The sequence below is a fragment of the Columba livia genome, chromosome 2 (genome assembly GCF_036013475.1).
Source record: "Columba livia isolate bColLiv1 breed racing homer chromosome 2, bColLiv1.pat.W.v2, whole genome shotgun sequence".
Lineage (NCBI taxonomy): Eukaryota > Metazoa > Chordata > Aves > Columbiformes > Columbidae > Columba > Columba livia.
In genome coordinates this window covers 45,810,247-45,829,178 of record NC_088603.1, presented here as the reverse complement: position 1 = coordinate 45,829,178, position 18,932 = coordinate 45,810,247, and the positions used below count along the sequence as shown (strand labels likewise).

At 38.3% G+C, this 18,932-nt stretch overlaps 1 protein-coding gene and 1 pseudogene across 7 annotated transcripts in view; both read right to left on the bottom strand.

Annotated features, from left to right (window-relative positions):
* Nucleotides 1–18,932, bottom strand: part of LOC110356609 (collagen alpha-4(VI) chain-like) — a 68,098-nt gene that overhangs the window by 37,577 nt on the left and 11,589 nt on the right. For 2 of the 7 annotated variants that reach the window (XM_065051656.1, XM_065051655.1), the window contains exons 3-6: nt 11,593–11,675; nt 9,047–9,149; nt 7,700–7,875; nt 6,482–6,567 (exon numbers count right to left, since the gene is read on the bottom strand). In XM_065051656.1, the coding sequence (XP_064907728.1) occupies nt 6,482–6,567; nt 7,700–7,815 (202 nt within the window). In that variant the 5' untranslated portion in view covers nt 7,816–7,875; nt 9,047–9,149; nt 11,593–11,675. Of the gene's footprint in view, nt 1–6,481; nt 6,568–7,699; nt 7,876–9,046; nt 9,150–9,962; nt 10,051–10,362; nt 10,786–11,592; nt 11,676–18,932 lie in introns of those variants that run through there. The other 5 variants (XM_065051657.1, XM_065051659.1, XM_065051658.1 and 2 more) reach the window with 5 other exon arrangements.
* On the bottom strand, nt 806–6,465 carry LOC135578476 (cartilage matrix protein-like; annotated as a pseudogene).

Genomic DNA, 18,932 nt, shown 5'->3' with positions numbered 1-18,932 from the left:
ATTCATCCCACCTCCCCAACCACCTTGCCCTCATCAAGCAGCTAAACCACCTGACTTATTTGTTTTGTACCTCAATTCCTCATGTGTCATGCTGAATTTTATTCTGTGCCTCTAGATGTGCTATCATCCATTGTTGTGCCTCTGCAAAGATGTCAGAGGCATGCAATTTTTATCTGTGAAACAGCTCTCTCTCTAATTTTGTTCCTTTTTTAGCTATTGACTCTGAAACACTTACCAAACACAAGGCTGTTTTCCATGTTTGCTAGTTTGGGCTATTTCCTGTAAGACCATTATTCTATATAGGCTTCATCAGGGATTTCTGGGTTGTCCCCGCATATAAAAGACAAATGTGTTTAGCTCTTTAACCAAATAAATTCAGAAATAATTTCACTTCAGAGTGGCCATCGTTATGTTTCAGTATTTTCACTTGTGGTACAAACTGCCCCCTAGAGGGTATGATTTGCTGGTAAGCAGCATGAAAATCTTTCAGTGTTAAAAGATCATATTGGATGAGTTTTTATAGCTAAACCAGCCAACATTCAAGCCTCAGAACAACACTAAAAAAAATCTATACATATTTTTTGTTTAGTCAACAAGAAAAAATTTCTCTTAAACAGCTAAAGGTATCTATATACACATATGTCTACACACACCCCACAGTCATGCCCCTCAGCCAGGTTGTGAGGTTGTAGATCTGATTTCAAGATTCACAGAACACCTGTGATGCAAAGGTCATCAGCAGTTCAGCTAACAGAATTTTTCTAATTGTGAGGGATGTTTCCGATTAAACATTTCCCTTAACAACATAAAATTTATCAGATATTTCTTCCAGTATGTGTTCATGTCCAGCATACACAAAGTACGTTTTCACGATGAGATGTTTCTGAGATATGTGTCTTTTCAACCACATAATTTGAAGGGAGTGCAAAGGGTAACCACGGACTCAGCAGTATAGCCCTGACAATTGGCCAGACACGCTGCATAGCTCTTAAAACATTCCCTGACAACTCCTCAATATACCAGCAATAACACCAAAACAGTGGTAAATTATCCACTGTAGTGCTACTGCATTCGGCATGAGAATATGTAAAACAGCTTCTGGTAGGTACTCTATACTCTTTTGATAACCTGTATTTATTTGCAGGAGTGAACACCTCTGTGTAGCTAAGCTCTTTTTCTAATCACCTTGTTCTCCCACACACATCCACTTTGTTAAACTACCCCACCTTACTGCTGCAAAGGTATATTTTTACCCTGTTGGCTTATAGAATCACAGAATAGTTTGTGCTGGAAGGAACTTAAAGACCACCCAGTTCCAAACCCCCTGCCATGGGCAGGGACACCTTCCACTAGACCAGGTTGCTCAAAGCCCCATCCAGCCTGGCCAAGAACACTTCCAGGGATGGGGCATCCACAACTTCTCGGGGCAATCTGCTCCACTGCCTCGCCACCCACTGGGTAAGAATTTCTTCCTTTAAAACCATACCCCTTGCCCTATCACTACACGCCCTTGTAAAAAGTACCTTGAATGCAGTTTTTTAAATCTGAAAAATCTGGCAGTTTAAGAGACAGTGACAAGAGAAAGGGGAATTAATAGATTTATTACAGAAAAGAAGGTCAGCAAATACAGAAAAACAGATGACAGTATAAGATAAAACAGGCTTCACAAGAAGTTAATTTTTGTTGTATGAGACAAATTTATGCAGAACTTAATAAATACATGCATTGGTGAGATCGAAGTCAACATGCTTTCCTTAACTTCTCTCTTTCTAAACAAGTGTGCCTGTATAGATGTTTACTGCAGTAACTTCTGTTACTACCAGTTCTCTGGCCACAAAACACCAGGAGGTGCTACTGCACTAGCCACTAGCAGTGCTCTCCAGTTTCACAGCAGCCTCCTCTCTCTGCTTTCAGGCCATACCTTTTCAGCTGGAGGTTTGCTCAGCTTTTGGTGGGAAAAACAGGGGGTGGGGGTGCAGAGCTCACAATGACACAAGCCCAGCTGTTCTCTTCTCTGAAAAGCACCTGCTGTGTTTAAGAGGTCAGCAGCCCAAGGTGCAGGAGAGGCAGTTTTTTGTTCAGCTATTGTTATGAAAAGCCTTAGACCAGCAGTGTGGTCACCCCAGTGTTCCTTTCACACAGTAAGATTCTGGTCACTAAGGGAATGAAACCTAGAGAACTGGGTTCAGTCAGTTTTATGGCATAACAAAGATAACAAAGAGCATGCATCCAACACATGTAAAACATCACCTATAAGGTGAAGACACAAGGAAGATAACAAAGGAGATTTAAAGTAGAACCACAGTCCCTGTAAGGATGGGCACAGAGAGAACTGCTCCAGCGGTTGTCTCTTCCTGCTATCCCAAATCAATGCTTAAACTTAAAACACAGATCTCCCTTACCTTCAGCAGAGGAAGTGCTCTGCCTTTTCATTTGTCATTCACCACATTTTTCTTTTTGCAACATAACAAACACATCTACAGTATTATCTTACTAAATATCTGGCAAGAATCTGTAATTTTAAAGAGCAATTGCTTATGTTTTCTGCTTCAGTCTTCCCACGTGACAAGGTGACAGATAACCCAGCACCAACTTGGAATAAACTCAGATACAAAACCAGCCTTTGGCATCTGATAAAAGTTGCTACATTAATCAAAGCCAATACTGAACCTTTATTTTCTTTGGGGTTGGGAGACCCTCAGGCTGTGTGGCATCCAAGCTACCACTGCCATCACAAAGATGTAGTAAGAGATAGCAAGTTCTGTTTCTTATATAGGGAAAGCTTTTGGGCAGCATCTCAGCTTACTGTGGATTTGCTGCTCACACCTTTCCAATACCTCCCACATACACAACGATGGATTTTCTCACAACCCTTCTCCACTGTGCCTCTGTGAGACTTAAGTTTTGTCAACAGTTGCTGCTGACAGTCCCACTGAAGCAGTATGGTCAGCTGTAGATGACAAAGTTAGGTTTTTGGAAGGCTCTTTTATAAATATCACTGAAATGTCTGTTTCTCTCTTTTGATTAGGATACCTTGGGCACACCTGCTCTGGCTCCTTTGAGACACTGAGGAGCTATGGATATGAATGCTAGATGTGAGGTGTTGTCTCACTTCAGAAGCTATTTACCATACTAAAGAGTGTTGTGGTTCTTGACTGAAGCCAGGTACAAGTCTAGAAAGTTGCAAGACTGAGTAACCTGAGCAGTATTCTTTGGTAAAACAGTGGCATAGCTGTCCAGCTAGCTCAGGTACTTTCATCAGGAACTGCATGTAGTCATGTGGATATTCGTCATCATGCACCCAACAAAATATTCAAGTTACCCTGGGTAGGAGGATGTTTGGATTCACAGACCTGATTGACAATAACCCTCCTCTCAATGGTTTTCAGTGCATCAAGGTTTTACACTGTTTCTTGCAGCACCAGCAGCTCAAAGGAATTGATAACCCCTATGCCAACTGCAAAGACATGGATCCAACTGCTTCTCTAAGCCATTGCTGCATCCTCCACCCTGCCAGTTGCATTTCTGCCTATAATCACTACAAGGCCCTTGCAGTCTCCACTGGCTGGCTGAAAAAGGCTTTGGACAAGCTTCAGACCCTTGCCAGTGAATGCAGAGGGCTGCAATTGCTTGATTCTATTCATCTGTTCCTTTATCATGGTGACAGTATAGAAGTCATTAAGAGAAAGTTTTTCTGGAGTTCTTGGTTGTACTAGACTACTCCAACATGTACTTTGCCCCTAGAAATAACAAAGCTGTCCACAACTTCCATCATACAGGTCTTCAAGACAGAAAAGTTTCTTTTTGGTATGCTTTCTGATTCATCTATCAGGAATACCAGATCTGCCACTTGACTGCTGCAAATATAGGGGAAAAAAAAGAGGGGAAAACAAAAATAATGTGCTTTCAAGCACATTATATGACAGTAATGCTGATGTAAACAACATCAAAACCAGGACCGCTTTTCTAGAACCTAATTACACACACAGCATGAGCAACTGAAACTGCAAAAGTATAAGGACAGCTTCTTACCTTCTCTCTGACTTTCAAGTGCAAAGCAAAAGTTACCCCAAAATCTTGTGGAAAGATCTTGAAGGTCATGAAAATTACCAGCACTACACAGATATACAGGCTTGCTGGCTGCTTGTTGAAACTCAGCTGCTATTCTGGACACCAATTCAAACAACATAGAGGGAGATGCCTCTGCTGCTCAGTTTCCTGGCAGGCAATTCAACTTCATTACTGAATTCTCAACCAGCAATGAGAACCTGTGGGACACAGCCTTTAGCTCTGCCACCAGCAGGTTCAGTGAAATATCACTCTGCTGAAAGAACCCAGAGCTCTCCTGCTGTATGTTTCTCCACTTCTATAAGGCAAATTCTCAATCTGCTCCAAAACACTGCTTTTCAATAAATACTGATTCAGCATGAATTTGTGGTAAAACTCACTGTATTGTGCCAGCCCAACTTGGATTGCATCAAGACAAATAGGAAGACATGAAACCAAGGTGGAAAGGGAGTTCTTCACCTGCTGAAAGTCTTCCTGGCCAATACTTGTTGAAGTATCCACTTAAAAGACAACATTTGCCAACAAGGCTTTTCATAAGCTGCCCAAGGAGGACCATATAGAAGAAAGAATTACTACAGCTTCTTCTCTAGCTTTTCTCATGGTCAAGGAAGACCTGACTGTACATTTTATCATTTATGAAATACATTACAACTGTGTCACATGTTTCTGCCTTCCCCTTCCTCCCAACACTTTTCCCATCTCTCACCATTATTTGAGTATTTTCAAGGTAGACGGAACTCCAAATTTATCACAGCTATGAGCCGATATTATTGAAAGCTAGTTAGCAATATATGGAAAATGAAAAAAGTTAAAACCTGTATTTTGGCAACACAATGCAATTCCATGTACTTCATCTATGAAAGGGAAAAAAATAAAGCTGGGAAGAAAACAACTCTCACAGGATATATCATGGGCAGTGTGGGTGACCAATCCAGCTATTTCCGCTAGCGTAGTACAAGCATCTGTAGAATACTGTGAGAGTGTCCCTGCAGAGAAGCAAAATCTTCTGCTTCATAGACGTGCTTATCAGCTGGCTCACTAGGTATTTCTCGAAGCTCAGACAAAGTAGAACCTTTAACACCTATGGCATACAATGTGATGCCCTGATTGGTGCGGCTGCGTTTTGAACATCTTCAGGCTATCAATTTGTAATTACCACAACAATTTGAGGAATGCCTTCTTCCTTTTGGCTACCAGCACTTGCTACAAAGTGATTCTCCAGCATAAACTGGAGGTTCTGCCCAGTTTTGGTGCCTCCTCCTTTATAACTGAATTTCTGTAAGATATTCTTGTTATAGTAAGTATTCAACAAGAACATGGTGTATGGCACATCAGTATCAAAGCCATTGACCATTGTGTACAAGAAGCCTTGCAGGATCCAGCTACCAGGAAGACGACATCTGCCATAGAAGCCTTCCTGCAGACTGAAGAAACACTTTGTAACTTCCCATTTTCCAATGGGATGTGTAATCTAATGGAAGAGTAATTTTGTCTCCTGATCGCTTATCAGAATCCAGGACCTAGTGGCATTTTGCAAAAAAATCCTTCCACCTATCCTGGTAAATTCTCAGCACCCACTAGTTCCTTCTTTTCCCATGTTCATCACACAGAGGGTCAGAAGCTACATCATTCTGCAACACCATTCTTAGGCAAATTAAAGATGCTGAAATTCACACTGACACAATTTCCATACACAGCCTGCTCAGAACCCATTTGTAGTAAATGCATATGGTAATTGTTGTACACACTTCTGTATGTGAACCACAACTATAAAAATGCATTGATCTGCTGTCAAGCATGTGCATGCACTCATGCACTTTGAGCTTCATTCTGCAACCATACATTACAAAATATTTATCATCTAAGGGAAAAAAAAAAAAAAGACAGCAACTTAAACAAGGCTAACCGCATCTTGTAGTAAATAATAAACTCATGTTTATAAACACCTTTCAGAAGCATATCATACTAGTAGGGCAAGTAAGAAGCAGTTATTGTAATACTTCCCTACCCAACAGTCATGCACTAAACATTCTGCACTTGTACAGAATACTTTCTCAAGTAGATTTTCCAGAAGACTTGACTAGCAAAATGAAAATGCTGAATCCCATGACTTATCTCAATCTTGGTGGTCTTACAATTGTGAGAGTTTTTAATTGCTTTTGAAAATAGAGAACCTCAACACACATGAATAAAACAAAATTTTATTAAGCTGTTGCATTTAATTTTGCATTTTTTTAGGAAAACACTCCTATCTTAGATTAAATATCTGTTTCATAGAAATATACCATATTATTCCTAGTTATACAAAGAATAAACTGTAATCAATTCTTCATCTCTCTCCAGCATTGGGTATAAATAGAAAAAGTTAGTTTTGCTACCAACTTGAAGAAGAATAATTTATTTAGTGTATTACCAGTCTGCTGTGCATCTACAGAGCAGAAGGTGGAAAAAAAGAGAAGAACAAGAAGCGGTTTCCAGTCATCCATTTTGAAAACCTCCCTAGGAAAGAAAAAAAACAAGGTCAGTGAGAAATGTATGCATAATTTCCTTAGAAAGATATATTTAATCAAGAGAGAAATCAGTAAGTGCATTTTATGAAGAACATGGAGGTTTTCTAGCTGTATGCAATTTAAAGCAGCACTTTACATTCATATTACATTCATATTTTCTTTCCTCAGCTTTTAACACAGAGACTTTGAACACAACTGTTAAGATTTTCATACTGATGTACAGCATATAACTAAAATGAACTGCTCACTGCTCTGCTCTCACACAATCATGCTTTGTTCTGATTCACACAGCTATACTTACTACGATCCTAAATTCAACTATTAATACAAGCAAGCTATTCACACTGTAAGATTAATGGGAGTTATGCTTCTAAGATTCCCCTCTAGCCTTGAAATTCCTCACCCACACATGTATTTAAAAGAAATTTGGTGGTGGTGTTTATATACAACAGGCACAGATAAGAACAAGCACTCATTTACAAATGAAATATGCTAGTTGGCCTGTAATGAAGACTCTTGCTATACAAAAGTACCACAACTCAATGCTATGGGAAATGAGAATGAAAATGTCAGAGAGAAACTAGTAAATTTAGCCAGGCTGAGCTTAAGCACACCAAGCAAGGGAGAACAAAACACTTTTGAAAAACTTTCAATTCTAGAACACAAGTACACTAAATAGCTTAAAGAATAAACAGAAACAATAAACCAGAGCCTTGGAGGCCAAGCATGCAAAAAAGCATGAATATGAAAACATTTCAGATAATGTTTTTCCTTGGAGTTGCTCAAGTTATCTTTCTGTTCTGACTAGCTCCAGCTGCTTTCCTCCTAGTTCCACCCTTTCATTCTGTTCCAGGTCAGAACTGAGCTGTATAGCACAATGCTGATGTCAGCAGGTAGAATAAAAGATTTATGTTAAAATTTATGAATATAAAGGCCAAAGCTCCTGCATGGTGACATGAGTAGCAGATAAGCAGGTTGGCTGGGTATGTCCAGCAGAGAGGATGAGGAAAATGGGGTAGAGTGCTTATTTATTCTACAGCCTTTGGTTATTCAAGTATTTAAAACAGACAAGCAAAAGATGTCCCCACTGCATTTCAGACAGCCAAAGCCAGCCTTCTCACCCGCCCTTTGTAGCTGGTCCTCTGCCAACTGAGAGCATATCTCTTCCCATTCTAGGGGAACCAAGAGCTTGACAGAGCTGCTGTCCATGCTGGACTGCTTTTGCGTGGATGTGCATGTCAGAGGTAATGTTGTTCAACACTGCATGTAGTCTCTTCTTCAGGCTTCCAGAACACACCTGTTAGCAACAAGGATTCTGCAGAAATTATACTGAGGAATGAGTCACTGAGGAGGCTGAGGTAAAATTCAGCAACGTGACATAACTAATATATTATGCTTACAAGCTCAGTGACTGAAAAATACATCCCACTGGGGCTACCCTAAGAATCTCATATTCACATACTGCCTAAGTTAGAGGTATATTGTTGCATGGCTACTGACTTTTATGCGCCACCACCTGTTTATTACCAAAATTTTATAGAAAGCACTGTTAAACTACCAGTAATATAGAATAAGCCAAACGCTGCTCTATCTCATGCCATCTTTTGAACCTGTTGGGTGATCCTGGTAGATGCTAAGATCAGAAGAAAAAGATAGCTTGAGCCACTTATACTCCAGGCTTGTCATTCTCCCTGCCCCCATTCACCCCACTCAAAAAAAAAAAAAAAAAAAAAAATTCATTTTGGAGATGATTTGCACACAAATTTCCCCAGCAAGTGTCTGCTATTGCTTAATGCCTAATAATTACATTCACATGAAATTGCCTAATTTTACAAGTAACAGAGAAGGAAATTTATGTGAAGACACACAGAGGCAACCAGATAGAGACAAAAAAAATAGTTTGTCCTTCCAGCAACTGGAAGGCTTCCTGGGTATGCTTCTTGGATCCCAGGAGCATGCTTCTAAGAATCAAGCAGTCTCAGACACAGGAAATTCCTCTTGCAGAAGGATGTGGAACTGAACCAGTGTAGTGGGAGAAGATATCCAAGTGATGGCTACAGTATAACAGGTTGATCCACATATTAGTCTTCTCAGTATCTTGAAAGTATGTGCGAGGGGCAGGGTATCTACCAGTACATGCAGATGGCTCCTCTTTATTTCTGTCACTTCTGTTAAACTTCCCTTTGCCACTAGTCAACAAAAAAGTTCTAGCGTTCAGAATAAAGGTCCATCCTGCCCAATCTCGTATCTGATAACAGCCATTAGCTTAAGGAAATAGCATAAAAGGGAAATTAAGGAATGTAGGAATCTTCTCCCTTCCACACAGACTGGTTTAAAAGCTTCCAGGTTGCTTCTAGGTGAAGACCATACTTCTATAAATTATTCTCATCTCTTTTGAAGCCAGCTATAGTTTTATATTAAAATCACAAACCAATTAGATTGTTTATCATAGTGCAAACATCACTTACGTTCTATTGAAAAAGCAAGCCAAGTATCTCTGAAAATACAGGTTGATGATCAAATGCTGCTGTTAACAATTCATTACACTGGTTTGAAAACTGTATCTTGGATCTGCAAAGACAATTTAGTGGAAAGGTTACAGCTGGTCTAACATCATAGCACAGGGTTCACTTCCAAGTTCTTAGGGTAACAGTACACAATATTACCCTAAGTTTTGTAAACAACAAAAAGCAATGAACAGAAATCTGCTTGACTATATTCTATGCTCAGACAATGGCAAAACTTCATTTCCAAGTATTACCACATCAAGCCTCACTGTAGCTCTTGAAGGGTTCTTTGGAACCTTCTCCTCTGGGAAGAAAAAAGCCACATATCTTATATTTTAAGACATGTATCACATATACGCACTCTTTACTATTATTAGTACTGCAGTAACACAGATTCCACATGTAACAGGGGTCCCTATACAAGAAAAGCGGTTCCAGGTACTATGAGGTCCTTAAAACGGTGGCAATGCTGTTCTTTGTGCATTCTGGAAACCTTCTTCATGCCTCTGTACATTGCAGTTTTCTTTAACAAGCACTTACTATGGAAACTGTGCTACATTTTATATGAAACTATAGCAAATAAAAATGTTCTGCAGCCATCTTAAATGGCATCTTCACAAATAAATTTTGTCTTGGATTTAATTAATTTTTCTGTACATATTCCTGATAGTTACTTAACATCTTAGGAGTTCTCCTTGATCACTTTGACAGAGATTTGATTTCCAGTTATCTATTTTCACTACTATGCCTCACAATGTAAGCCTCTTTTAGACGTTAATAAGCAAAAACTTTATACTGAGACATTATTTTTATTTTTAATAACATTAAAATATCATCACAATTACTAACTTCCATTACTGTATTACGCAGTACCTACCTTGATAACACAGTTATAGTGCCAGAGGAGCAGTAAGTGTCCTGAACTATCTGGTTTTAATAAATTGAACACAGATCTCTCGATGCAGCTAGAAACATACATATTCAAAGGTAGATAAGTAACATACTACCAGTGCTTCCAAAACCTCTAGTTATAGTGGTGAAGATTTTTAGAGCAAAACACTGAGCTTGTGAAAAACTCAAGGGCACCAATATCACCATGATTCTGGGGTGTATGTGGTTGCCCACAGTCAGATGAGCAAAATATAGTTACTGTTTTAGCAAGGGGCTAAACTTTGCTCAGTAATGTAAACATTAGAATTTCGTACCAATGTCTAGCTCTTACTGTTATATGATACACAATAATCAGTCACTGTTGAGCTATGCAACTATTTCCATACCTCAACGGCTGTAGTCTCTGTGCCTCCTTCAGCTTCTTTCAGCCTCATGATTCAAGAATGTTCCATGGTCATAGGGTCAGATGCCCTACACCTGCAAAATCTCTCCAACTCTTTCTAAACAGTGAGTGCAGATGGGAATGTATTTCCCACTTGCTCTTTATTTTTCCCTTTAGTAGCCTCTATTGACATCAGGCAGCGTCTTTAAATACACAGTGACACTGCAATTTAAAAATGTGTGCTGACTAGTTTCCCCACTTGTAGCATTTATTTTTCCCTAACTTCACATTGGAAATTCCAATAATGCACTACAAGCTGCATAAAGAGAGGCACTTTATGCCTTCTACATATATTGTTCATGGTCTGCTAAAGTAAAATGAAAGAAGTAATTTAATGGAAAACTCAGGTCATACAGCTTATAGATACTGCAGATCAAAGCCTAAATAATCTCACTCAGAAACATGCAGTGTTACAGAGCATTAACAATTCTGCATATTAAGCTATGAATATGTTAATTCCAAAACTTATTTGAACATAAAACAGCATATGCAGGTCCTAGTATAAGTTACTTAAAGATGCAGATGTGTAGTTTTTTATATAAATATATATAGGCATAATCTATGTAAAATGCTAAGACAGCAACTCTCAAAAACCTAAGACTTCTTTCCACTTTAACGCTATTTTAGGAGACAACAGCATGAAAAATATTAAAAGCCCTTCGAAAACAGTATAAAAGGATATATATTTTAAAGCTTATTTTACTGCCAGCATTTTTCCTTATTTGTTCCCAGAGACCCACCAATATGTATACAATAACTCTCAAGGCAGGAAAAGATCAGCAGTACTCCTGAATTCTGTAAATGCTTCAAAAATATTGCTTGCATCTATTTCTTTTTTAACCAACTAACGTTCCAATTTCATCTTAAGCTGCTTCAATGTTTTACACAGCTAAAAGAAACACATTTTGTAGATGTTTGCTGTCAGAGCAAAATACACAATTAATAAACTTCTTAAGTACACTATTAAAAGTGTGGAGATTTTGAGGCAACATCTGTTTTTCACCTATAATTTATAACCATGCTGCATGCAGGATTTCCCTGCACACCCTGGTTTGAGGACATTTTCCCTCTTCAATTTGTATATACGAAGAGAATGAACACAATCTTTCTTATGACAACTTCAAATCCCATTTCTACCAGTGAAAATGAATGTGATCATGTAGCTTTCTCCTACCTAATGAAGAACTCCAGTTAGATTTCTTCCATTTTTATATGCTGATTTCATTCCTTCTGAAGTCTTCAGAAAAAGCCCAAGCCCTGGTGTGTAGCAGACAGACAGCTTCAGCTCACATGCGCCAGTTAGTTATTCCTTTCCTCTGCCACCCCCTTTTCTCTCACTAATGCAAATTGAAAGCCTGGATTTCATCTGTGGAACTTCCTGATTTCACCAAACAGTAAAACTGGGAGAAATCCATCCCACCTTCCTACCTCACCACTCTCCTCCTATGTCCACATACTAAACTTAAGCCACCGAGACATATTAATACAAGAAGAAGGATAAATGTTCCTGTAAAAACAACGTAAAATATTTTCTAGGTGCCAGCTTTTTCTGTAAATTAATGAATCTTTTTATCAGTTATCTCCTCTCTACAGACACATTTTTTCCGACAATTACATTATCTTTTTGTTAGCACTGAAATGTCTCAAGTTGCAGCTTTACTTGCAGCAGGTTTCTCAGAGAAGAGTTTCCTAATGTTTCCAGGTGCAATCACATGGCCAGACACTGACTCAAGCAAGGAAACCCTGGGTGACTTACCTGACTTAGAAAGCCAATGTCATCAACATAAGATTCAAGATGTTCCAAAGAGCGGTTTCATTTAGAAGGGCAAGCAGCCACAGCTGGAAAGGATGTGGCCACAATGGTAGGAATACCCCCAACAGACGGACACACGTACATACAAGCACACAACCAGCCCATTAGGTGTCTACACCCAGTCTTAAATGGAAATTCTGACTGACATTGAAAGTCAGTTTCATTTACTCTTAGATTTGGTGTCTGCCTGCCTGCAAGCTAGTGGGATGGATGTTCACACTTGTTGACTTGATTTTAAAGAATGGACATAACTATTTTCCATTTCAGTATTTGGTGCACCTTTTATAAGTTTATTGTCTATTTTTCTTTTCTGAGTAAAGCTTTATAATTGGCATGCTATTATTCTGTAAGCCTTATTTATCATTCATACTTGTATCTCCCTGCTGGCTTTAACAGCATAAGTTGCAATGAGTACATATTAACAAAATCTAGAAAATGGACTCTTGGCATCCTCATAGCCTCAAACAGTTCTTAACCTACCATGAAGGTAAAATCAAATTATAGTTTCTTTCTTCAGTCAAGAGGATCCCTCAAAACCAAAGCACCTATCAGAGAACCCAGTTAATTATGATGTCTCCATAACTAAAGTAACCATACCCCTGTAGTCTCTCCTGAAGTCAACTGTGTTGAGTTTTTGAGTATGTATTTATAGTTACTCAGGATCAGGATGCAAACTCTCAGCATCATTTAAAAACCTGCTTTATCTACCCACCTTCCTCTAGCTTAGCATGACCAGCCTACACTTCCCCCATTGCTTTGTAGTCTCTCCTTCCCAAGGAGAAGATAAAGCAAGTAGACAAGTGATGCTGTCCTGGCTGCCTGTCAGGTATCAGAACTAAAAATTCCTCAAGATTCAGATAACAAAATTTCTGAAACTGCTCTGCTGCCTGCTCCAACCCCCAGTACTTTCCTTTTGGGAAATCTTCAGTGAAATTTTCCCCACCCCCCTGAAAGCCAATCTTTATTACACAATACAATAAAACAGTTTAAAACCCAATTAGTTGAAAAGAAGATCTAACCTGAATACTTACCACATCTACCTAAGACTAGAGCTGGCTATTCTGAGAGCCTGACAAGCTTTCACTTCTTTACTTTGCACACTCTTTAAATAGCTATTTATTAATCACACCCTAACTTAATTGATATACACAGCTGGGGTTAAAGTTTGTCTTTAAGCATATGAATTCAACGAGACTATCCCATGTAGTCATTAAAATATGTACAGTTCTGCACTCAGGACCATGGCTTTAGACTTTTCTCCTGGTTTTGTTTCCTCAGGAAAGAAGTCAGGCAGAATGTTATATTTCCCCTTTCATCCCAGATGGGGGAAATAATTTGAAAATCAAACCCCGTAAAAGGAGCTGCGAAGCTGCAAAGTCTCTTAACCTTGTTAAACAAGTTCTTACCTAGTAATGACTCATTCTGACCCAGAACAACTTTGCTTTCAAACTCCTAACCATTTTGCTCTTTGGCGTGAATAAAAGAAGGGTGGAAGGGGACCCCATGTGATAATTTGGGACCCTAAACAGTAACATGTATACTTATATATTTTTATATATTTCACAGCAAGGTGATTTTGTCTCCTACTAAGGGATTTGTTAAAAGAGAATAAAGGAGGTCCAAAGAGATCCTTGGTATGAGAAATAATTTTCCCAAATCAGAAAGTCCTTATGGAACAGGAGATACATGTGCTATCATTCTTCCTTCTCTCCTATCAATCCTGGCTTTAGACCTACTTTGCATAAGGCACATAGTATCATGTCAGTACCAAGGATCAAGTTTGTTTGCTTATAGAAAGGAATACAAAGGTGATCAATTAAAAAAAAAAACAACAAACCCACATTAAAGCAGGAAACCAAAGCCTTCTGACAGGTCTTGTAAAATGGGCCAACAAAATAAACCCAGAGAACAATACAGGTAATTCATTATTTTCTTGCCAGTTCCTTTGACTGGAAAGTAGACAAATGTGAACAGCACAAAGGCTAAGAATATCAACCTTACCCATCTGTGCTTCACTGACTCATTTAGTAAAGGATATTAAGCAAACTAAACACAAACATTTCATTCATGAAAGCAGCTTCCCAAAGCCAAAAGCGCTTATGAAAGGTAGCAGATGTGACTCTCCTGCTCCTAGGAATACTGAGTGGGAAACCACCCTATACAAAGGAGTAAGTACTTAAACCCATCTCATCTGGAACAAATTATTGTTATAATAAGTTTTGCTTTAGAATAAAAATACTGTAAGTCACCTCACATTGAACTACCACGAAATGGGGAATTCAAAATTGATGGCAACAGTTTACACATAATGTTACAGAAGTTTTTGAACCACCAGTACGTTATCCACTAAAATACGCTAGACATACCTTTGAAATCAGACTCTAACAATCTGAGCTTACTGGTGGTGGCAAGACGCAGGCTCTTGTTTTATGAAAGCTTCATGGAAGAAAACTGTAACCTTGCAATAGTCACAGATGTAAAACTTCTGCTAACATCACTTGGCTGAAAGAACCTAATTGTCCTCTTATTTTTAATGCTGGAAATCATGCACAGTTTTACCAAAATCTACCACTTTTGACAACAGGAAAACATGAGCTAGAAAGAATCAAGGCTTTTGCTTGTGAATATCTTCACAAGATCCACCCTGAAAACAACTGGAAAACTCTCATTTTGTAGCTAGAGATGTGAGGTATATCTCCTCTTTCTTGCCACTTCTAGGCATTGCTTATACTAGTCTTTTAAAGAAAGTAAGTAAAATTTAAATCAAGCTTTCACTAAGATGCAAAATATATATATATTCTGTAATAGGAAATAAAGCAGGATGCTGTTCACTTTAATGTCTCCTCTGAAACTTTTCAGTGCTTTTTTCATTGCCATAAGTCTTGGAAAACTGAAAAACCAACATCACCTTTTCTATCTTTCCTTACTGCAAACCACTAAAACCATCTTTTCAACTACAGCTGTTTTAAAAGCAATTAAAATTAAACAGCATATTTTATATATTGCCCCACTGTGAGAACAAACCAAAGTAAATGCTGTAACTATGGAAACCTGACACCTTCTCAGGTGTCTAGAGTACTTAGGCAGGTAACTTAAAAAATGCTTTCTGTGACACTCACCATGCACTAGATAGAAAGTCACCATGTATTAGATATAATGTTCATGCATACGCAAACATTCCTCAAAAATCCTCAGAAACAGTATCACTATATTAGAGTTCTTTAGAACTAGAGTACTAGCAGGAAAAACAGTTTTGCAAGCAGCTAAGGAACTTTAAAATGTGGCTTCACACTGAACCAAATGAAAAGCCCAAAATTTCAATTTCTCCTTGAAGGGAAATCAATTTGAAAATAATTTGGCATCCCTCAAAGTACTGCATTTTTCAAAAAGTAGTGTCCACTGATTTTTTTAAATACTGCATTACCAAGCTTTTAGACACTGAAATGAACTATAACATGTTTACAAAATGAAGGTGCTTTTGCGTCATTTTATGGAGGGAAGCCAAGGAACCAAGTTGTTACAAACATGAATATCTGCTAATACAGTGTACTTAACTTCAGATGTAGCATTTCAGAGTAACTAGCACTCAAAGCACAACTCTTCCCAACTTCAGTTAAAAACGCTAGACTCCAGCACTAGGAAGAAGGAGGGAAAGAAAAAAAAAAAAAAAAAAAGTTTGTGAAAAGTTTGTCGTATATGATTAGTCTGTATTACACAGGAATACTTTGACAGATGCAGGAATATCATGAGCCTCCAGAGTAGCACTGAAGGTGCTGAGTTCTTGTCCTTCAAAGCCCTGTCACTTTTATCCCAATAAATCCAGCAAGAATTGTGCACAACCTCTCTTACAACATTTTTTTTTTTTTAATCCAGAAAACTAGTTCTTCATGCACACTAAAAAACCTATGTAGGAAAAAACTTTGAGATAACATACAACTAAACACATGCACAGGGAGTCAGTGATGGTATCTGGCCTCTACAGCATCATCTACAAAAAGAATCCTCTGTTTCCTTAGGACAACACAAAAGAAAACAACAAATATAGCACCAGTGTTTATTCCCTGAGCGCTACTAAGATTTCCTGGCCAGTGTTTCAGTTCAAGAATACCATATGCCTTTATTTACCAATTGAATTCATACATGAGTAATTACATTTCTACATTCTAATTTTGCTTTCAAAGTTTCTAGGTTCAATTCAGTTGCAAAAGGACTTCTAAATAAATGCTTTTACTTAATCTGGTGTTAAGAAAAAAGTAGACCCTTATACACTATATTATCCAACATAATGACATACAGATGATTTAAGTGCAGTCCAGTGCCTTTTTAAAGCATGCTAATTACTTCCAAACACTGAAAGCAGAGCTCTTGGGATGCTCTGAAAGTTGAGGATGGAAGTGGGTCCCAGTACCACCTGGTGATGCTGGACTCAAACACCCCTTCAATGAAAGGGAGACAGCAGCAACTATGTAATCAAATCTATTTGGACTTTTTCTTGGTAAGAAAAATGCCTGTACATGCTGCAGAAATGTTTCAGATGTCTCAAACTTAAATTCGAAGGAAAATGCTGAAAGCTCCCTTGCCCAGATCAGATATAATGACTAAAGACAAAATTGCTTTAGATTAACCAAAGGGGAGACTGTACAAGACTAAATCCTAAGGAGAAAAGAGTTAATTTAATTTAACTAAAAATACTTAACCTTGTGTGGTATTAAAAATATCAAGTCTTCCTAGGTATCTTCTCACTTATATACACAGTACACCAAGCTTGTGCTCATCAGCTATATATAGCACAGCCACATCTGGTGACAACTTCTCTTTTATGAGCATGGCTAGAGCACTTAATGGTGAAGACCAAGGCAAAAAGGTGGTTGAGTACCTCAGCCTGCTCCACGTTGGTTGCAGCCAGGTCTCCCATTTCTCTCATCAGAACAGGGGGGGGTGCAGTTTCTCTCTTTTCCTTTGCTGTCTTATGTACCCAAAGAAACCCTTCTTGTTATTTTTTCACAGCCTTAACCAGGTTCAGCTTCAGCTGTGCCTTGGTTTTCCTGGCTTCTTCCCTCCATCTTGACTTTTTCTCTAAAGTTTTTAATTTTATTTTCAACATGCTTTAACCTACAGCTGTGTGATCTTTTATTTCCCCAGAAAACATCTTCTATGTATCATACAGTCTCAAAACCCACTTTTTGTTCTCTTCTGTTTTATAGCAATCAGCTGTTACAGGAAAGACAGGTCACAATTTTGCTTTCTTTAATTTTATTTCCTATCCAACATATCCCTTGGGATATGAACCAATAAAGCACCACTGACTTCAATACCACAATTTACAGTAGATAAGGATCTGGTGTACAGATGAGGCTTTCATTCCAACCTCTCCAGTAAACTCTTTCCTTAAAAGGAAAAAGAAAAGCTATTGCACTTTAGACTGCCTGGCATTGGCATCGGCCAACTATTTTAACAGTGATTCTACTGGCCACACTATTTCAAGGTAGTAGAGAGATCTTTTGGTTCATTTCCAGTGAAAGTGAGAAAAGTCCATCCCTTCTGAACACAGTAACTGAAGAAGGTGTAAAAAACACGGCAAGATGCAGCCATAATGTGGATGAGCTAGTAATACCACTGTAAGCAAGGCTAATGCTGGAAGAAAAATCACACAGTTCATGTTTTCAGTGAATCTATCCCTGCTCCCACCACAGGGAACTCTAGACAATGCGTATTAAAGCACACTTTATTTATTTATTTATTTTAGAGAAGATATAGTGGTTTTAATGTAGAAAAATGCATTCCTTCCAGTTTGCTGGCAGAAGCAGGACAGTCTCTGCAAGATGACAAGTGATACCAAGTCTACTTTTGGATTATGGAGATGCAAACAAAAGAAATTTCTTACGAGCCAGAAAAAAGCAGTCAGTCAAACCACAGTGTTCACTGCTGGCAACAGATTGTGAAAACAATCCTATCATGACACTAGTTCCAGGCCCCAAATTTTAAGTTGTCCTTCTTCATAACTCTTCTTTTATTCTGTACACACTCCGTCCATCAAAACTAGTGCTCTTATCACTGCCAAATTAAATTTGGAAATTTACATGCCATGGCCAAAGCTACTACTAAACTCAAAATCCTGAGGGCTGGCCATGAGAAAAATTAGCTAATTCACTTGAAAAATTTAAGAATGCAGTGACAAAGGACTAAATGGCAGCAAATATACACTATCGCTGACTGAAACATCCTTGTCATGGTTGTACATTCTTACAGATGCACTTCTGCAAGTCTAGTATTTTCATACTTGATTGACACCATCCTATTTTGTCATGAGACTGCAGATCTCTGATGAAAACAGCTTTCAAGGCAGAAACACACAAACACCTGTAGTACATATACTCAACAATGTACATTTAAGGAAGTTTTTGTGCCTTCTGCAGAGTTATTTTTTTTCAACAAAAAAAAAGGTCACAGCAAGTGAGGTGAATCTGCTCAGGATTCTGCTAAGAAGTTTAATATTTGACTTAAGGGACACTAGTTGCCCAACACTGTTCAGGATCTGCATTAGAACCTTTAACCCCAGAGTGTACCTTTAAATGCATATTTTTTCTTCTTTTCTTTTTTTTTTTTTTTAATCAATGGACAGGATGAAAACACATCAACCCAGCATCTTAAAGTGATAAATCACACAAATTTTAAGTTGGATAGAAATTGTCTCAGTTTAC